The sequence below is a fragment of the Gracilinanus agilis genome, chromosome 2 (genome assembly GCF_016433145.1).
Source record: "Gracilinanus agilis isolate LMUSP501 chromosome 2, AgileGrace, whole genome shotgun sequence".
NCBI classification, from domain to species: domain Eukaryota; kingdom Metazoa; phylum Chordata; class Mammalia; order Didelphimorphia; family Didelphidae; genus Gracilinanus; species Gracilinanus agilis.
In genome coordinates this window covers 476,674,421-476,699,483 of record NC_058131.1, presented here as the reverse complement: position 1 = coordinate 476,699,483, position 25,063 = coordinate 476,674,421, and the positions used below count along the sequence as shown (strand labels likewise).

At 35.1% G+C, this 25,063-nt stretch overlaps 1 protein-coding gene across 4 annotated transcripts in view; it reads right to left on the bottom strand.

Moving 5' to 3' along the window:
- The window catches only part of SIPA1L1 (signal induced proliferation associated 1 like 1), a 165,887-nt gene extending 150,443 nt beyond the window's left edge, over positions 1 to 15,444 (bottom strand). For all 4 annotated transcript variants that reach the window (XM_044664918.1, XM_044664919.1, XM_044664920.1 and 1 more), the window contains exons 1-2: positions 13,944 to 15,444; positions 4,502 to 4,632 (exon numbers count right to left, since the gene is read on the bottom strand). In XM_044664918.1, the coding sequence (XP_044520853.1) occupies positions 4,502 to 4,632; positions 13,944 to 15,444 (1,632 nt within the window). The remainder of the gene's footprint in view (positions 1 to 4,501; positions 4,633 to 13,943) is intronic.
- Positions 15,445 to 25,063: the final 9,619 nt, after the last annotated feature.

Genomic DNA, 25,063 nt, shown 5'->3' with positions numbered 1-25,063 from the left:
AGCTGAAATCAGGTAGACTGGAGTTCAAATTAAGCCATAAACCCCATAAATCTTCAGCTAGAGGCCTTCATCTATAAAACCAGGAAAATCTCTCTACTGACTATTTCATAAAGTTATTCATGAAGCAAGTGAGAATATACATGGACCAGCTGTGTGACCCTGGGCAGTCACTTGACCCCCATTGCCTAGCCCTCACTGTTCTTCTGCCTTGGAACCAATACAAGGTAGTGATTCTAAGACAGAAGAAAAGCTTTTTTTGAAAAGAGAAAGAAAATATACAGTGCCACAACAAAAGTAAGGTAGATTGTTTTTATCTCTGATAAATATAGATGAACTCATCCTTCATATTCATTAAGTGGCTTACTATACATACTCATGATAATAATCGAACCAGAATATTACTAGAGTTTATTTAAAGAGATGTTCATACAAATAAAAAAGGTAGATGTAAACAGTTATTACTTCTATTCAGATTATTTTCAAATCTATTTATTCGACTCTAGTCTTTCTGCTGAGCCCCAGTCCATAACACAACCAAATGCCTCTGGATATTACAAGTGGGATGCCCTTTAAGCATTTCAAATTTAACATGTCCAATTTTCCCCAAAACATTCCCCTCTTCTGACCTTCCCTATTACTCTGAAGGGGACTATCATCCTTCCAGGGCACAGAGGATCACAAGATCAGTGGGATCTTCTACGCCTCTCTCAATCATATACATCATTTCATAAATTATTTCTCCACAGTCTCCCTCATATAGATCTCTTTCTCTCTCCATGTCCCTCGTCTAAATTACTGTATTAGCTCCCACATTTGTCTCTCTCCCTCAAGTCTTTACTCATTCCAGGATATCAACCACTCAACTGGCAAATCTAACCATGTCACCCTTCTGTTCAATAAACTCCAGTGGCTCTTTGTTATGTCTGGGATCAAATATAAAATATTTAGAGATCTTCCCAACTTAATAACATTCTATTTACCCCCCTTGACTCTATGATCAAACTGGCTTGTTCTTGGTCCCTCTCTCCAATAGTCCCATTTATCACCTCTGTGACTATACTGGTAATTCTCCACACTTACTGCTTGGAATTTCTGCCTTGCATTAAGCTTCAATTCAAGCACCTCTTCCAGAATGCCTTTCCTTTCCCTTACTGCAACTGCTATCTCCCATAGTTAATGCTCTAGGGGGCAGGTGGGTAGCTCAGTGGATTGAGAGCCAAGCCTAGAGACGGGAGGTCCTATGTTCAAGTCTGGCCTCAGACACTTCCCAGCTATGTGACCCTGGGCAAGTCACTTGACCCCCATTGCCTACCCTTACCACTCTTCTGCCTTGGAGCCAAAACACAGTATTGACTCCAAGATGGAAGGTAAGGGTTTAAAAAAAAAAAGTTAATGCTCTAGATGGCATTGTGGATAGAGTGCTGGAGTCAGGGGGACCCGAGTACCAATCTAGCCTTAGGCACTTACTAGCTGTGTAACCCTGGGCAAGTCACTTAACCTCTGTCTGACTCAATTTCCTCATCAGTAAAATGAGGATAATAACAGTACCTATTTTCCAGGATTACTGTGAGGACCAAATGAGATAATCACTATAAAGTATTTAGTATAATACCTGGTACACAGTACTATGTAAAAGTTAGTAACTGAGTGCAGCTGGGTGGCTCAGGGAATGGAGAGCTAGGCCTAGAGATGGGAGGTCTTGAGCTCAAATCTGACCACAGATGTCACCCTGCACAAGTCACTTGACCACCAATGCCTAGCCCTTACCGCTCTTCTGCCATGGAGTCAATACACAGTTGACTCTAAGACAGGAGATAAGGGTTTAAAAGTAAATATTAGTAATTATTGTTGGAGTTTGGAGAAGTAGCAGTGGTTGTATTGCTATTTAATATTAGATGAATTAGTATTAAATAAATTCAATTCTCAGAGAGTTCATATTTGAAGTACTACTATATAGTGCATCTTTATTACAGTAACAGGCAACTTTTCACCATCATCAGTGTTAAGCTAAGTTTATATAGTAAAGAGCTATCTTAAGAAACATCAGCCCTACCTCTTTCCCAAATTGTTGAAAACTAAAGTAATGCAAATGTCACTAACTGGAGTTTTTCCTACCATTGTTAATGCTTAGGAAACAAAAAATTGAAGTTCAAAGTTTCTATGAGTGGATGCTCCACATTTGGTCTGCATCTGCCAACAAGCTGAGTTTGAAGTAGTTCATTATAAAAATAAAGCTCCAACAAAAAACTGTTATGCTCAATGAACTTTATTTGAACTATTAATTCCTCTAGGAATTTGGTGGAAGCAGAGAACCACTCAATGGAGCTTCAGTTAGAGTTTAAGGGATAGTGGGAGATCAAGGGCTAACATATTCACAGAGACATTCAAAACAAATTATGAAGGAAGAAACACAGAAAAGATTTAACAAACTCAAAAATAAACAGAGACAAAAAAAGACTGTCCTTTTGTGGGATCAGGGGAGAAGAAGATGCAATCTGCAATCAATACATACCATGTGCTGGAAGCTATGAAAATGGATAAAATTGAGTCATAAATATGCTGTGAGGTGAAGTCTTCAGTTTAGAGGAAGGGGAAGGTAGAGGGGAAAAAAAAGGTTTAGAATAGTGGAATAGCCACTGTGGGGAATATAAGAGTCAATTAGGCAGCCAGTAAAGGAATTGTGTAGTTATGAAGGACCAGTGAAATTAGATAGCAAATTTATATTGGTTACAATCAGTATGGCTATATGAATTTTTCCCACCATTATTCAGCAGCTCATGATTAATAAGAGAAGAGGTAAATATTAGGAGTAATGTAAGGTGAGAGGTTATTAAGGAATGAGTATAAGAGTAGAAGACATAAAGTTGGACTAATTAACTACATTGTCGAGATCAGATTAACATAATAGCTGGAATTTGATCATTTGAATTAAATATAATGTAAGAAGCAGTTATTTAAGCCAACTCAAGAAGAGATTTTTGGTAAAACTCTAAAAATATAGCATACTTAACAATATGTCCTATTTTATATTCCAAGTTATAGACTAATTCCTGTTTGTATACACTTAAAAGACATCATGACTGACATGATGAAATGCCAGATTTTTGGTCAAGGAGATTTGCTTAGAAACATGCTTCTGACCTTTACTAGCTGAGTGAGCATAAGTAAGTCAATTAATCACTCTGAGCCTCATTTACCTCATTGCAAAATGGAGGTAATTATACTTGAAATACTTTCACAAGGCTGTCATAAGGCTTAAATCTATTTAAAATACTTTGTAAAGCATTAAGGCACTCTTGTGTCAAGTTAAGAATAATCATAGTTATAATAAATAACATTTATAAATTATTTACCATGAACCAGATACTACTTTCTTTCCTTCCTTTGTAACCCATTAATTGGGTATCTATATGGTGAATAAATACTGAGTGCCTACTAAAATTTTTTATGATAGCTATCTTGACCTCCAAATAAAAGATATATTCTAAAAATTCATGCTAAAAATTACTGGCAATGAGGAGTAAAACAAAAACAACAACAACAACAAAACTAGAGAGGCTGTGTGAAAAGAATGTAACTCCCATATAAATGATATGAACTTTGTGCCACCTGAATACAGATAAAGTAGATCACTTAGCTAGGGTGATTAGGGAAGGCACCATATATGAAGTTGGAATCTGTTTAGTAACAAAGGAATCTCATTTGAAAAAAAAAATTGGATCCTAATCTTAGAGTCTTTAACATTCTCTCTGAGCTTTGGTTCTATCAGCAATATGGAGATATTATTCTTTGTTCTGATCATCTGATAGGATTGCAAAGAAGCACAGAGTAGTATCTCACAAGTACCACAAATACTTTGTGGTGGTGGCTGTAATTATGCTGGGTCTTTGATGATGAAAAGGTTTATGATTCTGTCACCTAACATCTTAGACATATACATGGCTAAAAGGAAGAGCACATGGTGGAGAGGTGTTAATATTAAAAATGATAGATGCTGGTATAAATATATAAATTAGTATTTTAATTAAAGCCATGCTGATAGATAAAATCATTAGACCACGCGCTAGTAAGCATTCAAAACTGCCGCCTCCATTTTGTCTCCTGTTTCCTGGCCATGGCCTACTCGCAAAAGAGACCACTCCCTCCTAACCCACGAGATTTAAGCTCTCCCCTGCGTCAAGACGTCGGAGACGGAAATCAGTTGGACCATGTTGGATCATGGGAAATGTAGTTTTATACATTTCCCAAATTTCACTTTTTACAGAGGAAAAGAGAATAAGAAGAGTTGCTATTTCAATGTATCATTAATTACTAAGTTAGGTGGATAGATTACATACTACTTTTATGGTAGAAAAATGGAATGAACATTGACTCAAATTTTCAGAGCCTTATTGGATTTTCAAACATAACTAAATAATATTACGAAAAAAACTTCAATTAGAACATTTCTACTTATTATTAGTTTTTATTAAACCACAAGTCTGTCTTATTCATAGCTTACCTCACTAGTTCTGAATATTATGCGATAGTTGTATGGAGGTCCATTTTCTTTCAATTCTTCTGGTTTTTCTCTTCGAATGCTTACAGCCACTGGACCCAGGTTCTCATCTGCCCCAAAATAGTTCCAGTGTTCTGAAAGAATATAAAAAAAGAGTCATTTTAAAATTCACACAATGATGTAGAAATAGCATGCTTTACTCACATATCAAAAATGAAAAAAAAAATTCAATTCCAAAAGTTTACACATATTTAATAAAGTATAGTAGCATCTGATGTGGTTCCAAGAACAAAAAGATTTATTAAATTACTCTGATCCCAATGAATTCAACAAAATTTAGTAAATCCAAGGAATTGTGTTGGATACTGCAAATACAAAACTAGGAAAAGTCAGTTACTAGGAGCTTAATAATAATAGGGAAGATGACGATCAGAAAAATAAGCACAATCGAAGACAGAATGTGAATAAGGCAAATGGGAGGTCAAGCTAGAATGCTATGAAAAAAATGAGAAGTCACTTTCATTTGGGTGTTAGGGGTGGGATTAGGAAAGGATTTTTTTGAGGTCATGATGCCTGATCTGCACTTTTAAGAAAGAAAAGAACACAATAGTTAGAAATGAATAGAGGACTCTGCACGCGTGCGCACACACACACACACACACTTAGGAGAAGAAGGGAAGTGGTCAAATGGGAAAAAAACTCTGTAACAAATTTCCCTGATAAGGGTTTGGTATATAAGAGATGTAAACAATAAACATATGTAAGACTCATAGTCATTCCCCAATATAAGTGGTCAAAGGATACAAAAAAACATTTCTCAAAGAAGTAAAGCAAAGCATTCATAACCATATGAAAGAATGCACCAAATTACTAATAAGAAGAGAAAATCAAATCAAAACGGCTCTGAGGTTCCATTCCCCCATTTGAAAACTAGATAAAGACAAAAAAAAATGCCATATTCAAATGTTGGGAGGATTGTGAAATGATAGGTACACTAATATTTATTAGTGAAACTGTAAAATGGTATAACCATTTGGAAGGTCTCTTTAAACCTGACACTACATTACGGGGTTAATACTCTAAAGAAGACATTGATAAGAAAAAAGATGGATAATTATTTTGGAAGATATAACAAAGATGGATTGGAAAATGGAATGAAGTAGAGATAACAGTTAGGAAAGAAGTAGGGAGAGACCGTAATAGGCAAGGTGAAAGGTGAGTGATGAAAGTCTGAACTAGGTTGATAACAAGGTAAGTATAAGGTACAAAACAAAACAAGACAAAAACTAATATAAGATAGTCATTAGGCAAAGTTACCTAATTAAAAAAAGGAATAAGTAGGAGAAGGTTAAAAAAAAAAAAAAAGCCCTGTTCTTTATCTTCTTGATTCAAGGTCTTTTCACTAATTACTCTATCCTTCAGTTCTTTCTAGGGCCATTACCCTGCATGGCTACTTATTACAAGGGATACAACAGTCTATCCATCCCTATTTTAACCCCTTGATGAACCTTCTTTACTCTTTTAGATTCCCTTGACCTACTAAAGATTTTGCCCACCCATTCATTTGCTCATATGCTACTGAAAGAAGGAGAAAAATCATAAAACCATGTTTACTTGGGTCCTTTACAAATTTAGGTTACATAATTTCAAGAGACTTAACTGCAACAAGACAAACCTTTTCTACCTAGCTACTAAATACACAATCTCACTCACTACAGTGTCTTTTCCAAACCTTTCATTTCCCTTTGAGTCTCTTCCCCTCCACCCAGTGGAGAACCAAGGCCCTTTAATAAAACTTCCTTTTCTCCCCTTCTCCTTATTTTGTATCATTTCAATAACTTCTATTACCACTTCCTTCACCCATCTCACATGGAGAAGGGGTCCTTCTCCTTGCCAAAGTAAATCTACATGTTCACATGATCTCATTTCATCCCATCTTCTCAACAGACTGCCAACTCTACCCTCCTCCACTCTCACTAATATAGAATTTCCTTCTGTCCACTGATTGCTTCCATAGTATATCTTGACAAGATACTTGATTCAACGTCTTTTTTCCAAATCAATTCTTTTCTTGTATTTGTTTTGTTCATACAAAGACTTCAATTTCATTTAACTGAAATCATTATAGCTTTTGAAATTGTATCTATCTCTTGCTTGGTTAAAAACTCTCCCTCTGGAAGACACATATAAACTGACAGAAAGTAAACAAAACCAGGATGACAATAAACACAATAACAATAAAAAGGGAAAAATATAAAAAAAGAAATTGATCATTGAGAAACTATCATGATAAAGTTTAGCCCCAAAGAAGAGAAATGAGAAAGTATGAATCTCTCTCCTTTCCAGAAGTGGGGGTTTGCATTAAAAAACTGCCTATGATCTTGGACTTTTTGTATGTATTGGTCAGTTTTACCTTTATTTTTATTCCTTGGATAATATACTGCTTTTGGAGAGGGAGAAGAGAAATGAATATTGGGAAATACAGGTAATGTGGAAGAAAAAAAATTTAAGAAAAAACAATTTTTAAATTTCTGTTGCTGGCTATAGTTGTTTGAGATACCTTATTTTAAAAAATTATAAATTTATCAAGCTTTTGTTTATAAATGATATGTTATATTATTTATTGTAAATGTATTCTATATGACATAGGAAACATGAAAATAATAAATACTATGTAAAAATAAAAATTACTATGCAATAGAAATCTAAAAAGGAATAAAAGATAATTTTAAATTAGGAAAAAATTTTAAATTTATGACTATATTGTCTGAATACATAGATTTTTATTTTTTCCCCAAGAGAATTTTAAATGTGAATACTCTTATGTCTCTCATAATTTTAACAAGCTTCATTATCTCATTAGCAACAAGTTAGGATTATCATATTATGAGGAAAGAGGAGCTACAAGCAGGCACATTTACAAAAGTGAGAACTGACAACTGACAGAAAAGGTCTGAGACAGACAATTACAAAAAAAGAAACACATAAATTTTAAAATTATAACAACCAGGAGCTATTAGATTTGAACCACTTAGCTCAAGACATCTCAATATCAACTGATGGCATCACTGATTTACAGCATGGTTTGAAAAAAAAAGCTTGAAATGATGACTGAATAAAATGAAATTTTAGTAACAATTTTTTAAAAAGATTATCTAGGTCTGTGTATTTCATCTATAAAAACTAAGATCGAAAGATAATGTTGTATCTTTCCCTCAGAAATTCCATGAAATTTAAAATATTAACCCAGGAAACATAAAAGCTAAAGTCGAGACAAAAGATAAAAAGTAAAGGTATAAGGTAGCCAGTTTCTCAGGAAGCTATGTGAATCAGATGATATGTTCTGGATAATTATCAAGAAAAGGTTAAATCATATTTAGAATATATTCTGTTTTTTTTTTTTAAAGCAAAGGACCATGTAATACATCCAGTACAGATTTCCATTTAAAGTAGTGTTGTTGTTGTTTTTTTTTTAAACCCTTACCTTCCGTCTTGGAGTCAATACTCCAAGGCAGAAGAGTGGTAAGGGTAGGCAATGGGGGTCAAGTGACTTGCCCAGGCTCACACGGCTGGGAAGTGGCTGAGGCCAGATTTGAACCCAGGACCTCCCGTCTCTAGGCCTGGTTCTCAATCCACTGAGCTACCCAGCTGCCCCCTTTAAAGTAGTTTTTAAAACAGGTATTGATTCATAAAAGTATCAAGCCTTCATTAGCTGGGCAAAATATTGAAAACAAGTCATTTTGTGAGGTTTTTGCTATATTTGTTTAGTAGGGGGGTGACTTAGATTCTTAAGTCTATTACTAAGCAGTTGACTTTTCTACCCAATTTTCTTAAGACCTTTTTTTAATTAATGGCAAGCCTGAAGTTTTTTTTGTTTTTGTTTTTTTACTATTACTGGTATATTAATGAATAGTAGACATGCTATAATTATTAGGCCCTACAGTTAAGGAGGTACTAGCATCTCAAGAGTATTATATAAGTAGCTGGATTTTCAACCCCTACCAGTACAAAATAAAACTTAGAGTAACTGCATTTTTAGGGCACTTTAAGGTTTGCAAAATATTTCAAATACATTATCTCTTTTGAGCCTTACAACACTGTGAGATGGATACCATGAGTCATACTATCAGACTTCTCAGGAACTTAAGTTTCAGAGCAGTGAAATAATTTATCCATTTTTACACAGCTAACAGTATATTACACAAATACTATAGGCAGAATTTGAACTCCGGTGGTTGACTAAAAGTCCATTACTCTTTCCACTGCAAGCATAGTGCCTCAAAAACCTCAAAATCGCATTGCTTCTTTATTCTGCAATGATAAAAGTTTGAGAAAATAGTACATTTTAGTGCCATTTAGTATTTCCTTAGTATTTGCAAATCTAAAGTTATGATTCCTATAGTTTTAAAAAGCAGTATGTGACACTGGAAAGATAAGTGAATTTTTTTTTTTTTTTTTAAACCCTTACCTTCAGTCTTGGGGTCAATACTGTGTATTGGCTCCAAGGCAGAAGAGTAGTAAGGGTAGGCAATGGGGGTCAAGTGACTTGCCCAGGGTCACACAGCTGGGAAGTGGCTGAGGCCGGATTTAAGATAAGTGAATTTTGAGTCACAATGCTTCAGTTCAATTTCTTAATGCCAATTTATTAAGTATGAGATTTTTGGCAAATCATTAACAACAATAACATTAATTGGCATTATGTAGAGCTTTTAATTTTACAAATCACTTTTTAAGTTTCTCATTTTATTCTCACAACAGTGGAAAGTAGGTGCTACTAATTAACTCTAATTAATGGATGTGGAAAACTGAGAGGTTAAGTGACATGCCCAGAGTCACAGTCATTATCTGAGGCAGGACCTGTAATAAATAAATAAATTTGGGCAGTTAAGAAGCATAGAATGTCAGGCCTGGTATCTGGAGGATCTAGGTTCAAATCTGGCCTCAGACATTTCCTAGCTGTATGATCCTGGGCAAGTCACACCTGACTGCCTAGCTCTTACTGCTCTTCTATCTAAGAATTGATACTAAGGATTTATGAATAAATGAATGAATGAAATTTGCATTCATTTATTTATTTTTCCTAAGACAAAACCTTTTAAAGCATATTGTTCAAGAGATTTTAGCTTTAGCTAGTATCAAAAAATTATAGAAAATTATACTTTTGCCATCTCAAAGAGACATACACCCAGAACATTTCAATCATAGACACTGTAGACACTGGGACTACAACAAAAATCTCAGTGGAGCCAGTGTTTGACTTTCCTACTACAAATGCTACCATAGGCATTACCCACTCATTACTTGATGATATTTAGGAATAATTTACGCCCAAATTTATATTTTGAAGTTCCTGAGGAAAGAAAGACTACCATGAATGGCTTGACTCTTAGCTATAAGTGAAGTTAAAAGACCTCACCTCAAGAGAATTCTGAAAGAAACAATGATAGTATTCTTTGACAAGACCTTTGAAAGGATGACAAGAGTCTTTCTGAAAAAGCTTGGTTTTCATGGAACAAATAATTTAGTAGAACAATGGAAAATTACTTCAAACCTGAAAGTGTTTCCTCTTTTTGAAAAACTTTTTCTTTTTTTTAACTCCTACCTTCCACCTTAGAATTACTACTGTATATTGGTTCCAAGGCAGAAGAGTGGTAAGGGCTATGCAATGGGGGTTAAGTGACTTGCCCAGTCACATAGCTAGGAAGTGTGTGAAGACAGATTTGAACCCAGGACCTCCTGTCTAAGTCTGGCTCTTAATTCACTGGGCTAGCCAGCTGCCCCAGCTTTCCTTTTTACAAGACAGTCCCAAACACTGTTGGGAGCACTGCAAAGACAATCCATCCACAACAACTTGTGTGGTCTATGTGTGGGTTAGATTACCCAATAATCAAATCACTCTTCCTGAAATGTAGATGACTGAGCTATAATATGCCATCTTCTCTACTGTTTCCCCAATGATAGAAGTGCACAAAACTTAATCTTTTTGGGTACAATCAAGAGAAACAATTATAGATTTAGGCTATCAGTACCAGGAAGGTACTATCCATAGTCCAAGAGCAGGAAGCCTTTTAATTGTCTGCTTCGACTTTCAACATTTCCAAACTATTGTAGATAAAATGTTGCATTTACAAAAATGAATGAAGATGCATGAAACTTCATCAAATTACAAGTCCATAAAATAACAGCAATGCCTGCCATATACAATCAATTACTTTGTGAACCTTGGAAGTGGGCACTATACAAACAACAGTATAGACACAAGTGGGAAGCTAATAAATTAAGGTAGAAGGCACTTTGTTCTGACACTAAAGTTAATAGGAGATGATTTGGCTTTTTCCCCCCTATATTACTCTTTGTCTCACATGATTGCAACCTCTTGCCCTTGTCAGGTAAGGAATCAAAATAAGTATAAAAGAGAAAAGAGGGATAACTGGATCCCTATTATGCTTCCAGGAATCAATAATAGGGATGAGAATGAGAAGAAGATTTTTTGAGATGGCCAGGATGAAAAAGAAAAGTTGAATACAAATATAATACACTAGATCAGTGATGGGCAAACTACAGCCCGCAGGCCAGATACGGCTCCCTGAAATGTTCTATCTGGCCCCACGACATTATTCCTAATCTGACAAATACAATGAATAGGATACAATACAATGAAACTTCGAAAGAGTTGCCTTAGAAACAGACCGACAAATGAGCATTTCCTTTCCTTTGGCCCCCTCTTTAAAAAGTTTGCCCATCACTGCTCTAGATAGTTTGATTTATGGCATAGTTACTTAAATGTGGTAACTCTGTAATGAGAGCTAATAGTTAAGTAAATGCTCTTGGATATGTCCCTTGATAAAAGTTGCGTTATGTTTCCCTACCCCTTGGTTGGTCATCCAAGGTCAATATTGAGGGCAAATATTTGTTTGGAGTATATTATAGAAGGTGAGAAATACTAGTCTAAATCAATTTCTGTCAAAGTGCTTTCCCAGGAGTTCCATGAAATAGTAACTCAAATCTAATATTTGGAAGTCTCTGGATTTATCAAACAGTAAAATACTATGCTTGTTTGTTTCTGAATGTTAGTGAACCTAATTTTTTAATTAAGATCAACCTTTCTATTTTTTAACCAGTAACAAATAGTTTTAATGGCTTCTGCTTTGTTGTGGTTTTGAATTTATTAGCTAATAAAAAGTAACATTATTATTCAGGAAAGTAAAACTTCAGAATAAACAAAATTAAGATAACATGAAATAAAATATACCAAAGGTGAAAGACAGAACTTCTTAACTGGTACAGAGAGCTAGTATTGTGAAGATCCCCTTATTTCTCTTGAGACTGCTGAACCTTTGTTCTTTCAGAATAATTTTTTCCCTAACTCTATAAAGTAATCCTTTGCTAAATCTAAATGGGAAGGCACTGTATACATAAATTAATTTAAGTGATATTGCCATTCTTATTATATTGATATATAAAGGTAAATTTTCCTTGGGAGAAACAGGGCTCATGATTAAATGCAGAAAGTGACTTGGATACTTGAGTAATGATCATGCACCCCAAGGTAAAAAGGAGTCAAAAAAGCTGTATTTTCAAAAACTTTTAAATTTAGGTAAATATTTCTGTTTCTATCCTATGGAATAATTACTTCAGAAATTGGGGTGGCAGAGGCTCTCTTTTTTTTCTCCTATTTAATCCTTGCTATTTGTGTACACTTTTACACATCAGCCTTCAGAATAGTACAGCCATACTTAAATGCTTCATTGTAGAATTAAGATAACCCTAGACTTTCAAGGGATCTGCAAGTCTAGCACAATCTCATAAGTTCTTACCAAGATAGAAAGATTTCAAATATGGTACTAATATGTCTTCTTATTCAAAACTATCATAACTAAGTTCAAAGAAGGTCATTACAAAAAGATTGGCCACCATATGATGTAATTCTTTAAATACAACAGCACATGATGTCTATTATCTCAAGTGGCTATGGGATTATGATTGGCAACAGAGTAGAAAATACCCCTGCTGACAAAATGGACCTTTTGGAATACTGATGTTGGAAATATTTTTCTAGTCTTATGATTTAGCAGATGAACAAAATTATAAAGGAAGACCATTTTGTTATATATTTAGTTAGGATAAATGTTAAAAAGAAGTAATAACTGTCAGAAACATGGGATTACGGTACATACATACATACAAGAACAAACAATGATTAGATATAAAAAACAAATTGTAACAGAAAGGAGAAGAGCCAAGCAGGAGATAACTAATGTATATAGGATATTTATGATCCACATTTACAAGGCAATAACAAGGGGATAATTTTAAAATAATGTACTTTTAGAAAATGAATTGCAAAAGTAGATATTTCTAAGACAATGTGTTTCATGTTTAAATACCGGTATAGGAAATTTGAAGTTAAAATATATTCAAATATGATCATATCTGAATTAGACTCATTACAAAATATCTTAACTAGAAAAATGACATGACATTTAAACAAGTATAAGCAGCCTGGACACTGCAAATAAAGGCTATAGCTAATCAAAGGACAATGTTTATATGACTGTAGTAAAGATTTCTAATCAACATAACAAGAATAAAGGGTATGCATATACAAGAGCAAAAGTATAGTCTACCACAATTTCTCAATATTTATAAGACCTAAACTTTTTGTTATTTAGTTTTAGTTAAAAAGATTGTTAAAGACTATTTACAACTCATTTTGCTTTTTAGCAAAGCAAGAAAAAAGAAACGTTTTTCTTTAAAAAAGAATTATCCAGATAAGGCTGCATAATTATGTGACTAAGTTTTCTTGCAATTACAGATACAGTTAAAAGGAAGAGACCTGCTTTGTACTTCAGGTTCATCAGTATCATTTCATTTCACTTAGCATAGAGAGTGAGAAGATAATGGACCTAAAAACCCAAAAGAATTAATTCAAAAATTCATTTGAGAATAAGCAATTCAAATATAATCTCACCAATCTTCAGAATACCTTTGTTCAACAGAGAAGTTGATCTTTTTCCTAAGCAGTCAAAACCCAGGAAAGTTAAAGAGGGTGTTTCAAATGTTTTCAATAGCTTTTTAATGCTTGGAAACAACCACGCACATCCTTAAGAGTAGCATGGCAGCATTTTTCTATTCAAGAGACACTTAAGAGATAGAATACTTCCATCCATTTAGTTGCCATTTGCGGAACTTGCATTAAAAATCAATTTAAGTTTTTCCACATGAAGAGTAAAAGGGACTAAATGCATTTTTAAAAATAGTATAAAAGAATGAAAACATTTGATTTGCTTTTATAGGAAATGATTACTGAACTATTTTGCTACTGAGAAGTATAAAAAATTCATCAGTTCTATCATTACATATTGCCCAAAGCTCTTTTCTGTTATAAAGAATTTAATATTTTGAGCAAGTATAGTAAAATAAAATAATTAAAAACATGACTTACCCTTCTGATAAAAAAATTTCCTATAATAGTATGCACCAAGATCCACATGTTCCACAATGTATCTCTTTACTCTATCTAAATGCAAAACCAAATTTTCCTTGGGCACTTCAAGTACAGCCACTCCTGCATTTGTGCAATGAGAGCTAAGAGTTGATTCAAATGAGGCACTTTCACTACTGAAGGAACCAGAATTTGATTTGGATAAACTGATCTTCCTTTCTCCTTCTCCACCAATCTCATTTCGGAAATACGGACAGCTCATTACAAGGTCATTACTCTTATCATCTCCCTGGTCCATGCTGAGGCTTCCCTTAGAATTCAAGTCCTCAGTACTTCCCATAGGGGAACTGAAACTTGCAGAATGTGATAAAGGTCCAGAAACTAAAGAAGCAACAGCAGCTGCAGATGCTCCTGTGGTTGTGTTTCTCCTTTTTATTACATTGTGCCTATTGATAATTGCCTCATTCAAGTCAAACAATATGCTCTGGACATCATAGTGACCAAAACACTTTGGACAAGTCCAAGGTCTGACAGAGTCCTCTGATCGATTATCTTCAAGGTCTGACGATTTTCCAAGTTCCCCATCACATTTGGCATTACGTAATTTACGAAAAATGGATGAATCCCCTGTTTCTGACTTAGACCGTCTCTTGAGTGGTTTCTCCCTTTCCTTAAAAAGTCTGAGGTTCTCTCTCTGTGTGATAGGTCCGTCTATCACATCCAAAGAAAAGCCTGAACCCTTGCTTCCACCGGCTATCAAAAATTCACTCAGTTTTGTTGGGGTTGGGCCTCTCTGATCAGATTTATCATCTTTGTATCCCTTCAACAAATCAAAAAAGCTTTCTCCTGAAGTTCCCTGTTTATCTATTGATGATGTGCTACCATACTCCCTGTGTAGTGATGGACCAGTTTTGTATGTGGGTGAGATACATTCATCAAAGCTATCCACATCAAGTTCACTTATAGTAATGTCACTGTTACTACGTTGTCTTATTCTGCGAAGGGCTTTCCTAGGGGAGCTAGGATAAGCTTCCGGCATGAGAAATCTGGAATCCATGTTCTCTGATTGTCTTGTTTTGCTTTTTAGAGTATTCTGTATGCTTTTTAACATAGCAGAGTCACTGGAGTTGAGGTTCACTGAACTACCTTGACTTCCAGGACTGCCTTTGGAGGACATGCTGTCAAGGCAACTTGAAGTCTCCATTTCTTGACTTGATCGGCTAGATTCTTTAACATTGTCCTTCCTTGGTGGCCAATCTGCAATCCTTGCCCTAACCCCCATCTTTGGGACTCCTGGAGTAGAGGTAATATGGTGAGAACCTTCACTTCGAGGAGGGCCCACAGGAGCCATGACAGAAGAACCCAAACTGCCATTCTGCGACCTGAAGCGTCGCATGTAGAAGTCATCAGTGTGAACCTTGGAAATCCCATCTGTTCCAACCATTGATGCTCTTTCAGTGGCAACAGGTCTTTCAGTCTGGGACCGCTTCAAGCTGGTCATGATTTAAAAGAAATTAAGTCTTAAATTCCTACAGGAAGCATGATCATCTCTTCTGTTTACATGTAGACTTCCCTTTTGAAGAACAGCTTCCAGAAAAAATGATGGTTGCATGAGAACTTAAACATTTTCTTTGAAGAGGTTAATTATGGCTTGCTGCCAGCAAAATAATTAGGTTTCAAATATATTATAATCCATAAAAGTTACTGTACAAAATGTTAACAGGTAGCTACTCTCCAGAAAACTTGAATGGAGTTTATACCAGAGGATTCAGCATTTATCCAATGATTTTTCCCTAGAAGAGAAGGACAACATGAATTAGTAATTTCAGATAACTATATTTTAAAAAATCAATACCTAACTGCCCAAACAAGACAAAGTAAAGCAGAATAAGTCCTACATCAAGCTCTACTTTCACACACAAAAAAAATGTTAAGGGAAAGAGATATGCACAACATTTTGTAAAAATCTATTATTTAATTAAGAAAGAATCTTATGTGTATATTAATTACACTCCCCTAAGGGTGTAGGCCTCTAATCTACATGCTATTATAAGACAACATAACTCAGCTAAGCAAGTTGAAAATAAGGTATAACCAATATAATTCAAATGATTAGATTGACTGGATAATCAGTATTCTGAACAAACAAAAAACTTGCAACTGAATATAATAATCAACATTAACAGGCACTATGTAATAGAGATGAACTTTGGAATGAGGAAGACCAATACTCGATATGAGAAAATTTATAATTTTGTGCCTCAGGAAAATACATTTGACTTTAAGTTATAGAATGCAGCCAAGCTGCATTAATGGAACAAGTCTCTATTCTGGGATTACTCTACATCAATGAAATCATAATCCTGTCTCAAACTTTGGGGGCATCTATGTGGCCCAGTGGAGAAAGAGTCCGGCCTAGAAATGCGAGGTCATGGGTTTAAATCTGGCCTCAGATACTTCCTAGCTGTATGACCCTGGGCAAGTTACTTAACCTCAATTTTTTAGGCCTTATTGCTCTTCCACCTTGGAACTGATACTTAGTATTGATTCTAATACTGAAGGTAAAGGTTTTAAAATAATAATAATAATGCCACTTCTTTCTCTACAATTCAAAATTAATAGTTCTATTATTTTGCACATTTCTTTTTTCACAGACCAAGAATAGTTATGAAAAAAATCTTCAGCAACCATTTTCTTATGCATATTTCAGTACACTGAATGTCAGAAATATTTTACTTATTAAAGCATTCTGTTCATTGACAAATGCATTTCCTACCAATACTCCTTTCATGACCCATTAGCACAAAATTTTTATACCAAAAGTATTCTCCACACATATTCTCATAGACTCAGTGATTATAAAACAAAAAGAAAGGGAGTGAAGGGATGAAAACAGAGGGAAGAGGAGGTTGAGAACTTCAAAAGCACTAGTCAGGTGTCTACAAGCATCCAAAAAAAATCAGTATAAAGTTCTGTACAGCTGTGTACTAAAACTAAAGCAGAAAATTATTTTCCAAGACTCCAAAAATTACACAAGATGTGGCCTTTATATTCTCGCCAAGTTCATGTTTAGAAAGATACTGCTGAACTAGCACTTCTTTGACAGTGCAGCATTATCTGAAAATCACAGCTTCTGAAACCTTAGATAAAAAACAGCAACAGGCCCTCTTCCACAGTAACAGGTACTCCCCTTCAACGGTAATTAAGCATCCAGCTACTCAGCCTTTTGCTTTGAAAATGTATCACAATTTATTTCACTAGCAGTACACAGGCAGGGTTTAAACAACCAGCTGCTATTTATAAGCAGGAACATTTAGGGGGTGTTTCAAAAATGCAAGCAGACTGCAGAGGGCAAGGCAAGAGAGAACAGAATTTGCAGGGCTGGTGGTAATGTACTGGATCTGTTCAGTCATTCAGAGAAATGCCAATTGTTTTCACCTAACCTCCCCATTGCCATCCTCTGTCAAAAAGATAATAGTTTGCATAGCTATGTAATTAAATCTAACTCAATGCTTTCCAGCTATTTCTTTTGCTAAGTGAGTATGATTTCCCTTATATTTCATAATGCCAACTTCCACCACTCAAATGCTACCATTTCAAATTTTAAACTTCCAAACGTTATAGTGAACTCTCAGTATAGCAGTGGATCCCCACCCTATCAGTATGCACCATACTATTTTATAGGTGAGGTCCTGGGTTTCCAGCTAAAATGAACTGAAGGTCAGCAAAGTAGCCATGGATTATACAAGATGACTATGAGCCATTCCAAAATATCTTTTGACCATTTTCTTAATAATGTGTTCCTGGACCCTGCATCATTTTATAATATGTTCTTCTGCTTCAAGGATTCAAAATTCAGTCTAGTACTAGAATTTAACTTCATTGGTATTAGGCAAAGATTAGTAAAATGGAAAAATCCACTGGACTTAAGAGTTTGGATCTGAGTCAGCTCTGACACTTTCTAACTCTGTATCAATGGGCAAAGCAATTTAATTTCTGTGTACCAATTTCCTCATCATAAGGAGAAGATAATAATACTTCTACTACCTATGTGCTCCATAGGATTGTTGTAATAAAAAAGATAACATATGTAAAATACTTCATGAATGTTTGCAATTTACTATTACTACTATTACAGATTATAAACAACATGTGTTGATATATTTACATTTGTAATATAGCCATTTTAGCCAAACTTGAGTATTTGTAAGATTATTCCTGGAGGAGTATTACAAATTACAAACAAATAATTTTAAAATTAACATTTGGAGCATAGCCAGCCCATTCATAATGGATGGTATCTTCTATGTCTGTTTTAAAGTTTCAAATTCTACTTAAATGTGGTATGAAATTGTTTTATTTTGAAAGAAATACAAAAAACATTTTGTGGTATATATTGTTATATAAGCCATGACTTTGGAACTCTGATTTTCAGAAATAGAAGGAAACTTAGAAATCATTTGTAAAAAACAATCTGTTCATTTTACAAATGAAGAATTTAAGGTCTAAAGTCAAAGAATCTCAGAGGTGGAAAGAATAAAAGAGACTAACTAGTCCAATCTACACTAAAAAAAAGAATGTGCTCTAAAATTCATTCTACAAGAGGTCAGCTTGAAGACTTCTCAGTAAGGGGAAACAAGTCTCTACTAGAAGCAACCCATTTCATTTCACATAGCTCTAATTTTTATAAAGTTCTTCTTGGCATCAAGCTTCAATTTGCCCTTCTACAACTTCCAATCACAATGTCTTCCCCAGTATCGCCTTTCAAATATTTGAAGACAGCATTGTCCCAGGTTCCTTCCTCATTCTCAAGCAATTCTTCTCCAAATTAGAGAAGCCTCAGTTCAATAAATCAATACTCATAAATTCTAGACTTTTCACCAGCCTAGTTTCCTCCAGTTTACCAATTTCTTCCCAAAATGTAGTGTCCAGAACTGAACATAAGTTACTAAAAATGTGGCCCGAACTCAGTGGTATCATCATCAATTATAACATTGTTATAATGAAGCATTTAAAATAGTAACAAATGACAGATACATTTAAATAGTTCCTAACTGATCACTATTACATCCTAGACTGACATGTTATACTTTTTTAAAATGGTCAAAGATTTCATTAATTTTCTTGGCTGCTATACCACAATGTTGACATACACCGAGTTTATAGTTCACCAAAACAACCTCATAATCCTGATACAAACTGTTTAATTGCTTTACAGTATTCTATTTTACTGGTAAACCACAGTTTTCTCCCATTTGTGCATATATAAATAAATATTGTTGTTGTTCAGTCACTTTTAGTCATGTCTGATTCTTTAGGACTCAAAATGAAGTTTGCTATTTCATTCTCCAACTTATTTTGCAGGTGAGGAAACTGGGGTAAACATGGTCAAGTGACTTTCCCAGTTTCACATAGCTTGTAAGAGGCTAGATTTTAACTCAGGGAAGATGAATCTTCCTAACTCCAAGCCCAGACCTCTATCCACTGTGTCACCTAGCTGCCTCTGGAGGGAGGGAAAAGGTGGGAAGAGGCTGCCACTTAATGCACTAAACTGAATCTAATTTTACTCTATTAAAAATAATACTGATTATATATCTGACCAAAGAACAACATTCTTAAGACATATTGACAATGGAAATGAGAGAAATGTTTGTCATTAAACTGATTTTATTCATTTATCAACTCATTCAGTAAGGACTTCAAGAGTGCCTCATGCATTCTCAGAACTACGAGTAATTATAGGGCACCCAAAGATGGAGATCTAATCCAAACACACCTAGAAAATGTGCCAGATCAAGTCATAGTGAATAATTTTTCTAGTCCAAGTGGGTACAAGGAGGCAGACCAAGAGATCTATGTCTGCTGGAGATGAGGGGTGGAGAGTTGTTGTCATGTGGAACACAGATTAAGAAGAAAGGGAAGATGGATACCAGGGCAAAAGATCTCAAGCTCATAAACAAGTACCACCGAGGGAACGGGTGGCAAATGGTCCATGATTCAGTGACCAGCAATCACAGATCCAGGGAAAACTGACAAGAGGCACTACTCTGAGGGTAATTTTCTAGGTTAAAGAGCAGTTGCAAACCCAAGGTGGTATCATGAGAAAAAAAGTGAGTTCAGAAGAAAACAACATCTAGGTGCCTCAGATCCCATGAGCAGAGGAAGAGCTTAGTTTAAGCTTCTGGCCCTATAAGAAGCCTGCAGAGGAATAACTAGGTCAGGAATCCTAAATCAAAGAGAAGAAAGAAGGTAGTTCTACCCCACTGAAATTGCAAAGATTCCTCTGGCTGATAGTGACTGAAACCTATAGCACTGTCTCCTTCAGACTCAAACTCACGTCAAGAACTTTCACTCAAAGCAGAAGAGCCAGCAATTGGATTCTGCTCTTGATTGAGACCCCTTTGAGAGCACTTAAGGTTTTCAGATCCCAATCTAAGCTTTCCCAGAGAACTTAGAATAATATATCACTCAATACCCTCAAGAAAGCAGCAGTGTGACTACTCAAGATGTTTCCTCCACAAATGCACAGAGCTTAGCATTAACATAAAATCCAAAATCAAGAAACAAGCAACAAAAATGAGCAAATAAATAAGAATTCCACCATAAAAAGCAATTATGGTGAGCAGAATGTTCAAGATAAAAATCCAGAATAAAATTAACTACGAAACATCAACAAACAAAACCTCCAAGAAATAAACAGCAGGGACACAAAATCAACCAGAATTCCTGGAAGAGATGAAGCAAGAGTTAAAGAGTTTTAAGATATTTTTATAAATACAATGATGATACTAGAGGGGAAGAACTAGAAAAGAAATTAAATAAAATTTAAAAAAAGAAATAAAAAAAATGAAAGAAAACTGAAAAGGCATTAACAGCCTGACAGAAAAGGTATAAAATTTTCTCAAGCAATAAAATTCAGTGAAAATTAGAAAGGATCAAAAAAATTATTTATTCCATGAGACAACAAGAAATATTAAAACAAAATGAAAAAGGAAAGAAAAAATACAAGGGATCTCATAGCAAGACTGAAGAGAAAACTTCCTGAAAACCATGACCAAAAAAAAAAAAAAAGTCTAGACATTATTTTCAAGAAAACTGCATAGATCTCTTAGAATCAGAGGACAAAGAGGAAATAGAAAGACTCCACTGGTCACCTCCTGAAAGAAACTTTAAATAGAAATTCCCAAAAACATTATGAGCAAATCTAGGTTTCAAGTCAAAGGAAAAATACTGCAAGTATCCAGAAAAAAATAACTCAAGTACTGAGGAATCAAGATCATACACATCAGAATCACACATAATTTTAATGGACACTAACTATAAAAGAAAGAGAATTTAGAAATTAACATTCTAGAAACTAAAAACTGCTTGCAGCCAAGAAATAACTTACCTAGAAAAAAATAATCCTACAAGAGAAAAAAAAAATGAACAGCCCTGAACTCTGTGGAAAATTTGAAGTTCAAACACAGGAGTTAAGAAAAACATAAAACGGTAAGCATGAATGAATAATTATTAAACTGCTAACATTTAAACATGGGGAGATGATACATTTGACCATTCTGACTTCTATCATCATGAGGGGTCTAATCCATCTTGATGATCTTAAGAGAATGAATGGAAAGACAGGTGAAAAATACACTGAGGAGTGCGACAAAGTTAGGGGAAATCATCACACATAATCAGAGTATTTGAATTGAAATCTATACAAATGAGGGAGTAAGAGGAAAAGGCTGAGACTTGGGACCTTACCCTCATTTAAAATGGTCAAAGAAAGGAAGAACGTGAATGAACACACACTCTTGTTCACACACATGTAAAGAAATACAATTCAATTAACAGGGAAATAGGTAGGAATGGGGAGAAAAGGGAATTACAAGAGTAAATTGAGAAAGTAATCTTAAGCAAAACAAGTCCTTACAAAGGAGATGTGCAAAAATATTTGTAGCTCTTTTTGAAGTAGCAAAGAATGTTAGGCTATGATGATAACTCTCAACTGTAGAATAAACAAGTTACAGTACATAAATGTGATGAAAAAACTATTGATGAAGAGGAATGGTTTCAAAGAAACCTGGGAAGACTTATATGAACTAATGCAGAGTAAACAGAAGCAGTAGAACAATTTGTGCAATGACAACAATATGGTAAATACAAACACCTTTGAAAGAATTAAGAACTCCGATTAATATGACAACCAAAGAACTAATGATAAAAAATCCTATCCACCTACTGATAGAGAAGTGAAAAACTAAGAATGCAAAACAAGGCATACAATTTTTAGATACGGCCAATACAGAAATTTGTTTTACTTGACACTACTTAGTTTTTGTTTTCAATGTGGGGATGTGAGCTAGGTCTAGTCTGATTGAAAAAAAAAAATCATAGTCTTGAGAAATACAGTAAGGGAAAAAAAGGATACCTAAGTCTCCATTATCCATTATGGCATGTTTCTTGTTAGTCTGTACCAACCTAAGATAACTTATTATAGTGTCACATATTCAGCACAATTGTTAAATAAAAATTAATTATTAATCTTTTTTAAATATAGGTTTTATCATGTCATAACTCAACTCTGCTTTATAAAAAACCTTTAGAAAGTTCCCAGTGTAGCATAACTCTCAAAATGCTAGTTTAGTGTTCAAGGAAGTATACAATGTCACCCATCTGCCCAGACTTATTCCCCATTAATGTACCACATGAATCCTTTACTCTAGCCAAACCGTTACTACTCAGAACAGTTTAGAGAATCAAGAGATCACTGTACTATTAAAAATAAAAAATGAACCCTAACGCATTTATGCAGTGATGGCAAACCTTTTTGGAGATGGAGTGCCAGGCCCCACCCCTACTCCAGTCCCTAGACCGAGTGCTGTGTCAGCCCCCCCATCAGAGTCTAAGTGCCACACCCCAACCCCCCTTACCTCACACAGGGGAGGGAGGAAGCATTCCCATTGGGCTGCTGGGCAGAGGAGCGGGTTATAAGAAACTCATGTGGAGAGGGACAGGGGAGTGGCTCGAGCACTCCACTCCTCTCCAGTTCTGCCATCTGTGAGCTATCCACCTTACACCCTGTGCACTCCCATTGGGTCACTGGGCAGGGTGATGTGAAAAAATGTCATCAGGCATGGTGGAAAGGGGGAGGGGAGTAGCTCTTCCCAAGACCCTCTGCCTTTCTACTAATGAACTCTGGGGGGGGTCGAGGGGGAGGTTGGCCTGCATGTCCACAGAGAGCACTCTTCATGCCATCTTTAGCACCCATGCCATAGGTTCGCCATCAAAGCGCTAATGAAAATGAAAACTGTTAAATAATTAGATAACACAGAGAAAGTTTACTCCTTTGCTTCTCCACCAGTCATTACAAAGTTCTTTCTATTCTTAATCTTGTGTATGCATCTTAAGTGTGTGTATATATGTAATTAATAAATGGATATATAGATATGCATCATACAAACAAATATGTATATATGTATGTATGTGTATTCATATATTCACGGTGTATATATGTACACACACACATACTAAGGGAATTGAAGGGTCTGAATCTTTGACTTCATTGGTAAAAGAATTCCCACTACCACTGCAACTCTGTAACTAAGCCAGCAAATAAATAAATAAATAAATAAATAACCAAGTTACAGGTCAACTATCCTTCAATTTTTTATTTGTTAGTTTGGTCAGTTATATGGATGGTTTTCCTAATGTTGAACCATTCTTACATTCCTAGTATAAATCCCACCTGATCATAATGGATAACCCTCATGATCACTTTCTGGAGTCTTTTTGCTAGCATTCTATTTAATATTTTTGCATCTATGTTCATTAGGAAGATTGGTCTGTAGTTTTCTGTTTCTATTTTTGTTCTGCCTGGCTTTGGAATCAGTACCATATTCGTGTCATAAAAGGAATTTACTAGGACTTCTTCTTTGCTTATTATGTCAAATAATTTGTATAATATTGGGATTAGTTGTTCTTTGAATATTTGATAGAATTCACTTGTGAATCCATCAGGCCCTGGCGATTTTTCTTAGGGAGTTCTTTGGTGGCTTGTTCAATTTCTTTTTCTGATATTGGATTATTTAAATATTCTATTTCTTCTGCTGTTAATCTAGGCAATTTATATTTTTGTAAATATTCATCCATATCAACTAGATTGCTACATTTATTGCCATAAAATTGGGCAAAATAGTTTTTAATGATTGCCTTAACTTCCTCTTCATTAGAGGTGAGGTCTCCCTTTTCATCTTTGAAACTGTTAATTTGGTTTTCTTCTTTCTTTTTTTTTTATTAGATTTACCAGTACTTTGTCTATTTTATCTGTTTTTTCAAAGTACCAGCTTCTAGTCTTATTTATTAATTCAATAGTTCTTTTACTTTCAATTTTATTAATTTCTCCTTTGTTTTTTAGTATTTCTAATTTAGTTTTCATCTGGGGATTTTTAATTTGTTCACTTTCTAGTTTTTTTAAGTTGTATGCCAAATTCATTAACCTCTGACTAAACTTTCACAGTGGGTATTACCCAAGGATGGGTTTTGATTACTCTTTTCTGTTCTATGTTATTCTCTTAGTAATCTTATTTGCTCCCATTAATTTAAACTATCATGTGCATGAAGATGACTCCCAGATATACGATTCACAATCTCTTTCCTTCCATGAATTTCAGTCCTGTATCACTAATTATCTATTGGATATTTTAAACAATGTCCCAGAAACATCTTAAACTAGTGTTAAACTCACTATCCCTGCCTCCCCCCTCCTCATTAGACCTCTCCTCTTCCAAATTTCCCTATGTCTCTTTAAGGCACCACAATTCTTCAAGTCCTCCAGGTTAGTAAGACTGGGTGTATCCTGAACTCCTCACTCTCCCTCAGTCCAAAGTGCCAATTACTGCCATTTCTTCCCCCACCACCCCCCCCACCTTAAACTCTTACCTTCCTTCTTAGAATCAGTATATTAGTTCCAAGGCAGAAGAGCGATAAGGGCTAGAGAATAGAAGTTAAGTGACTTGCCCAGGGTCACATAGTAGGAAGTATCTGCAGCCACCTTTGAATCCAGGACCTCCCATCTCTGGGCCTGTTTCTCAATCTACTGAGCCACCCAGTTGTCCTATACTTCTGTCTTTTCT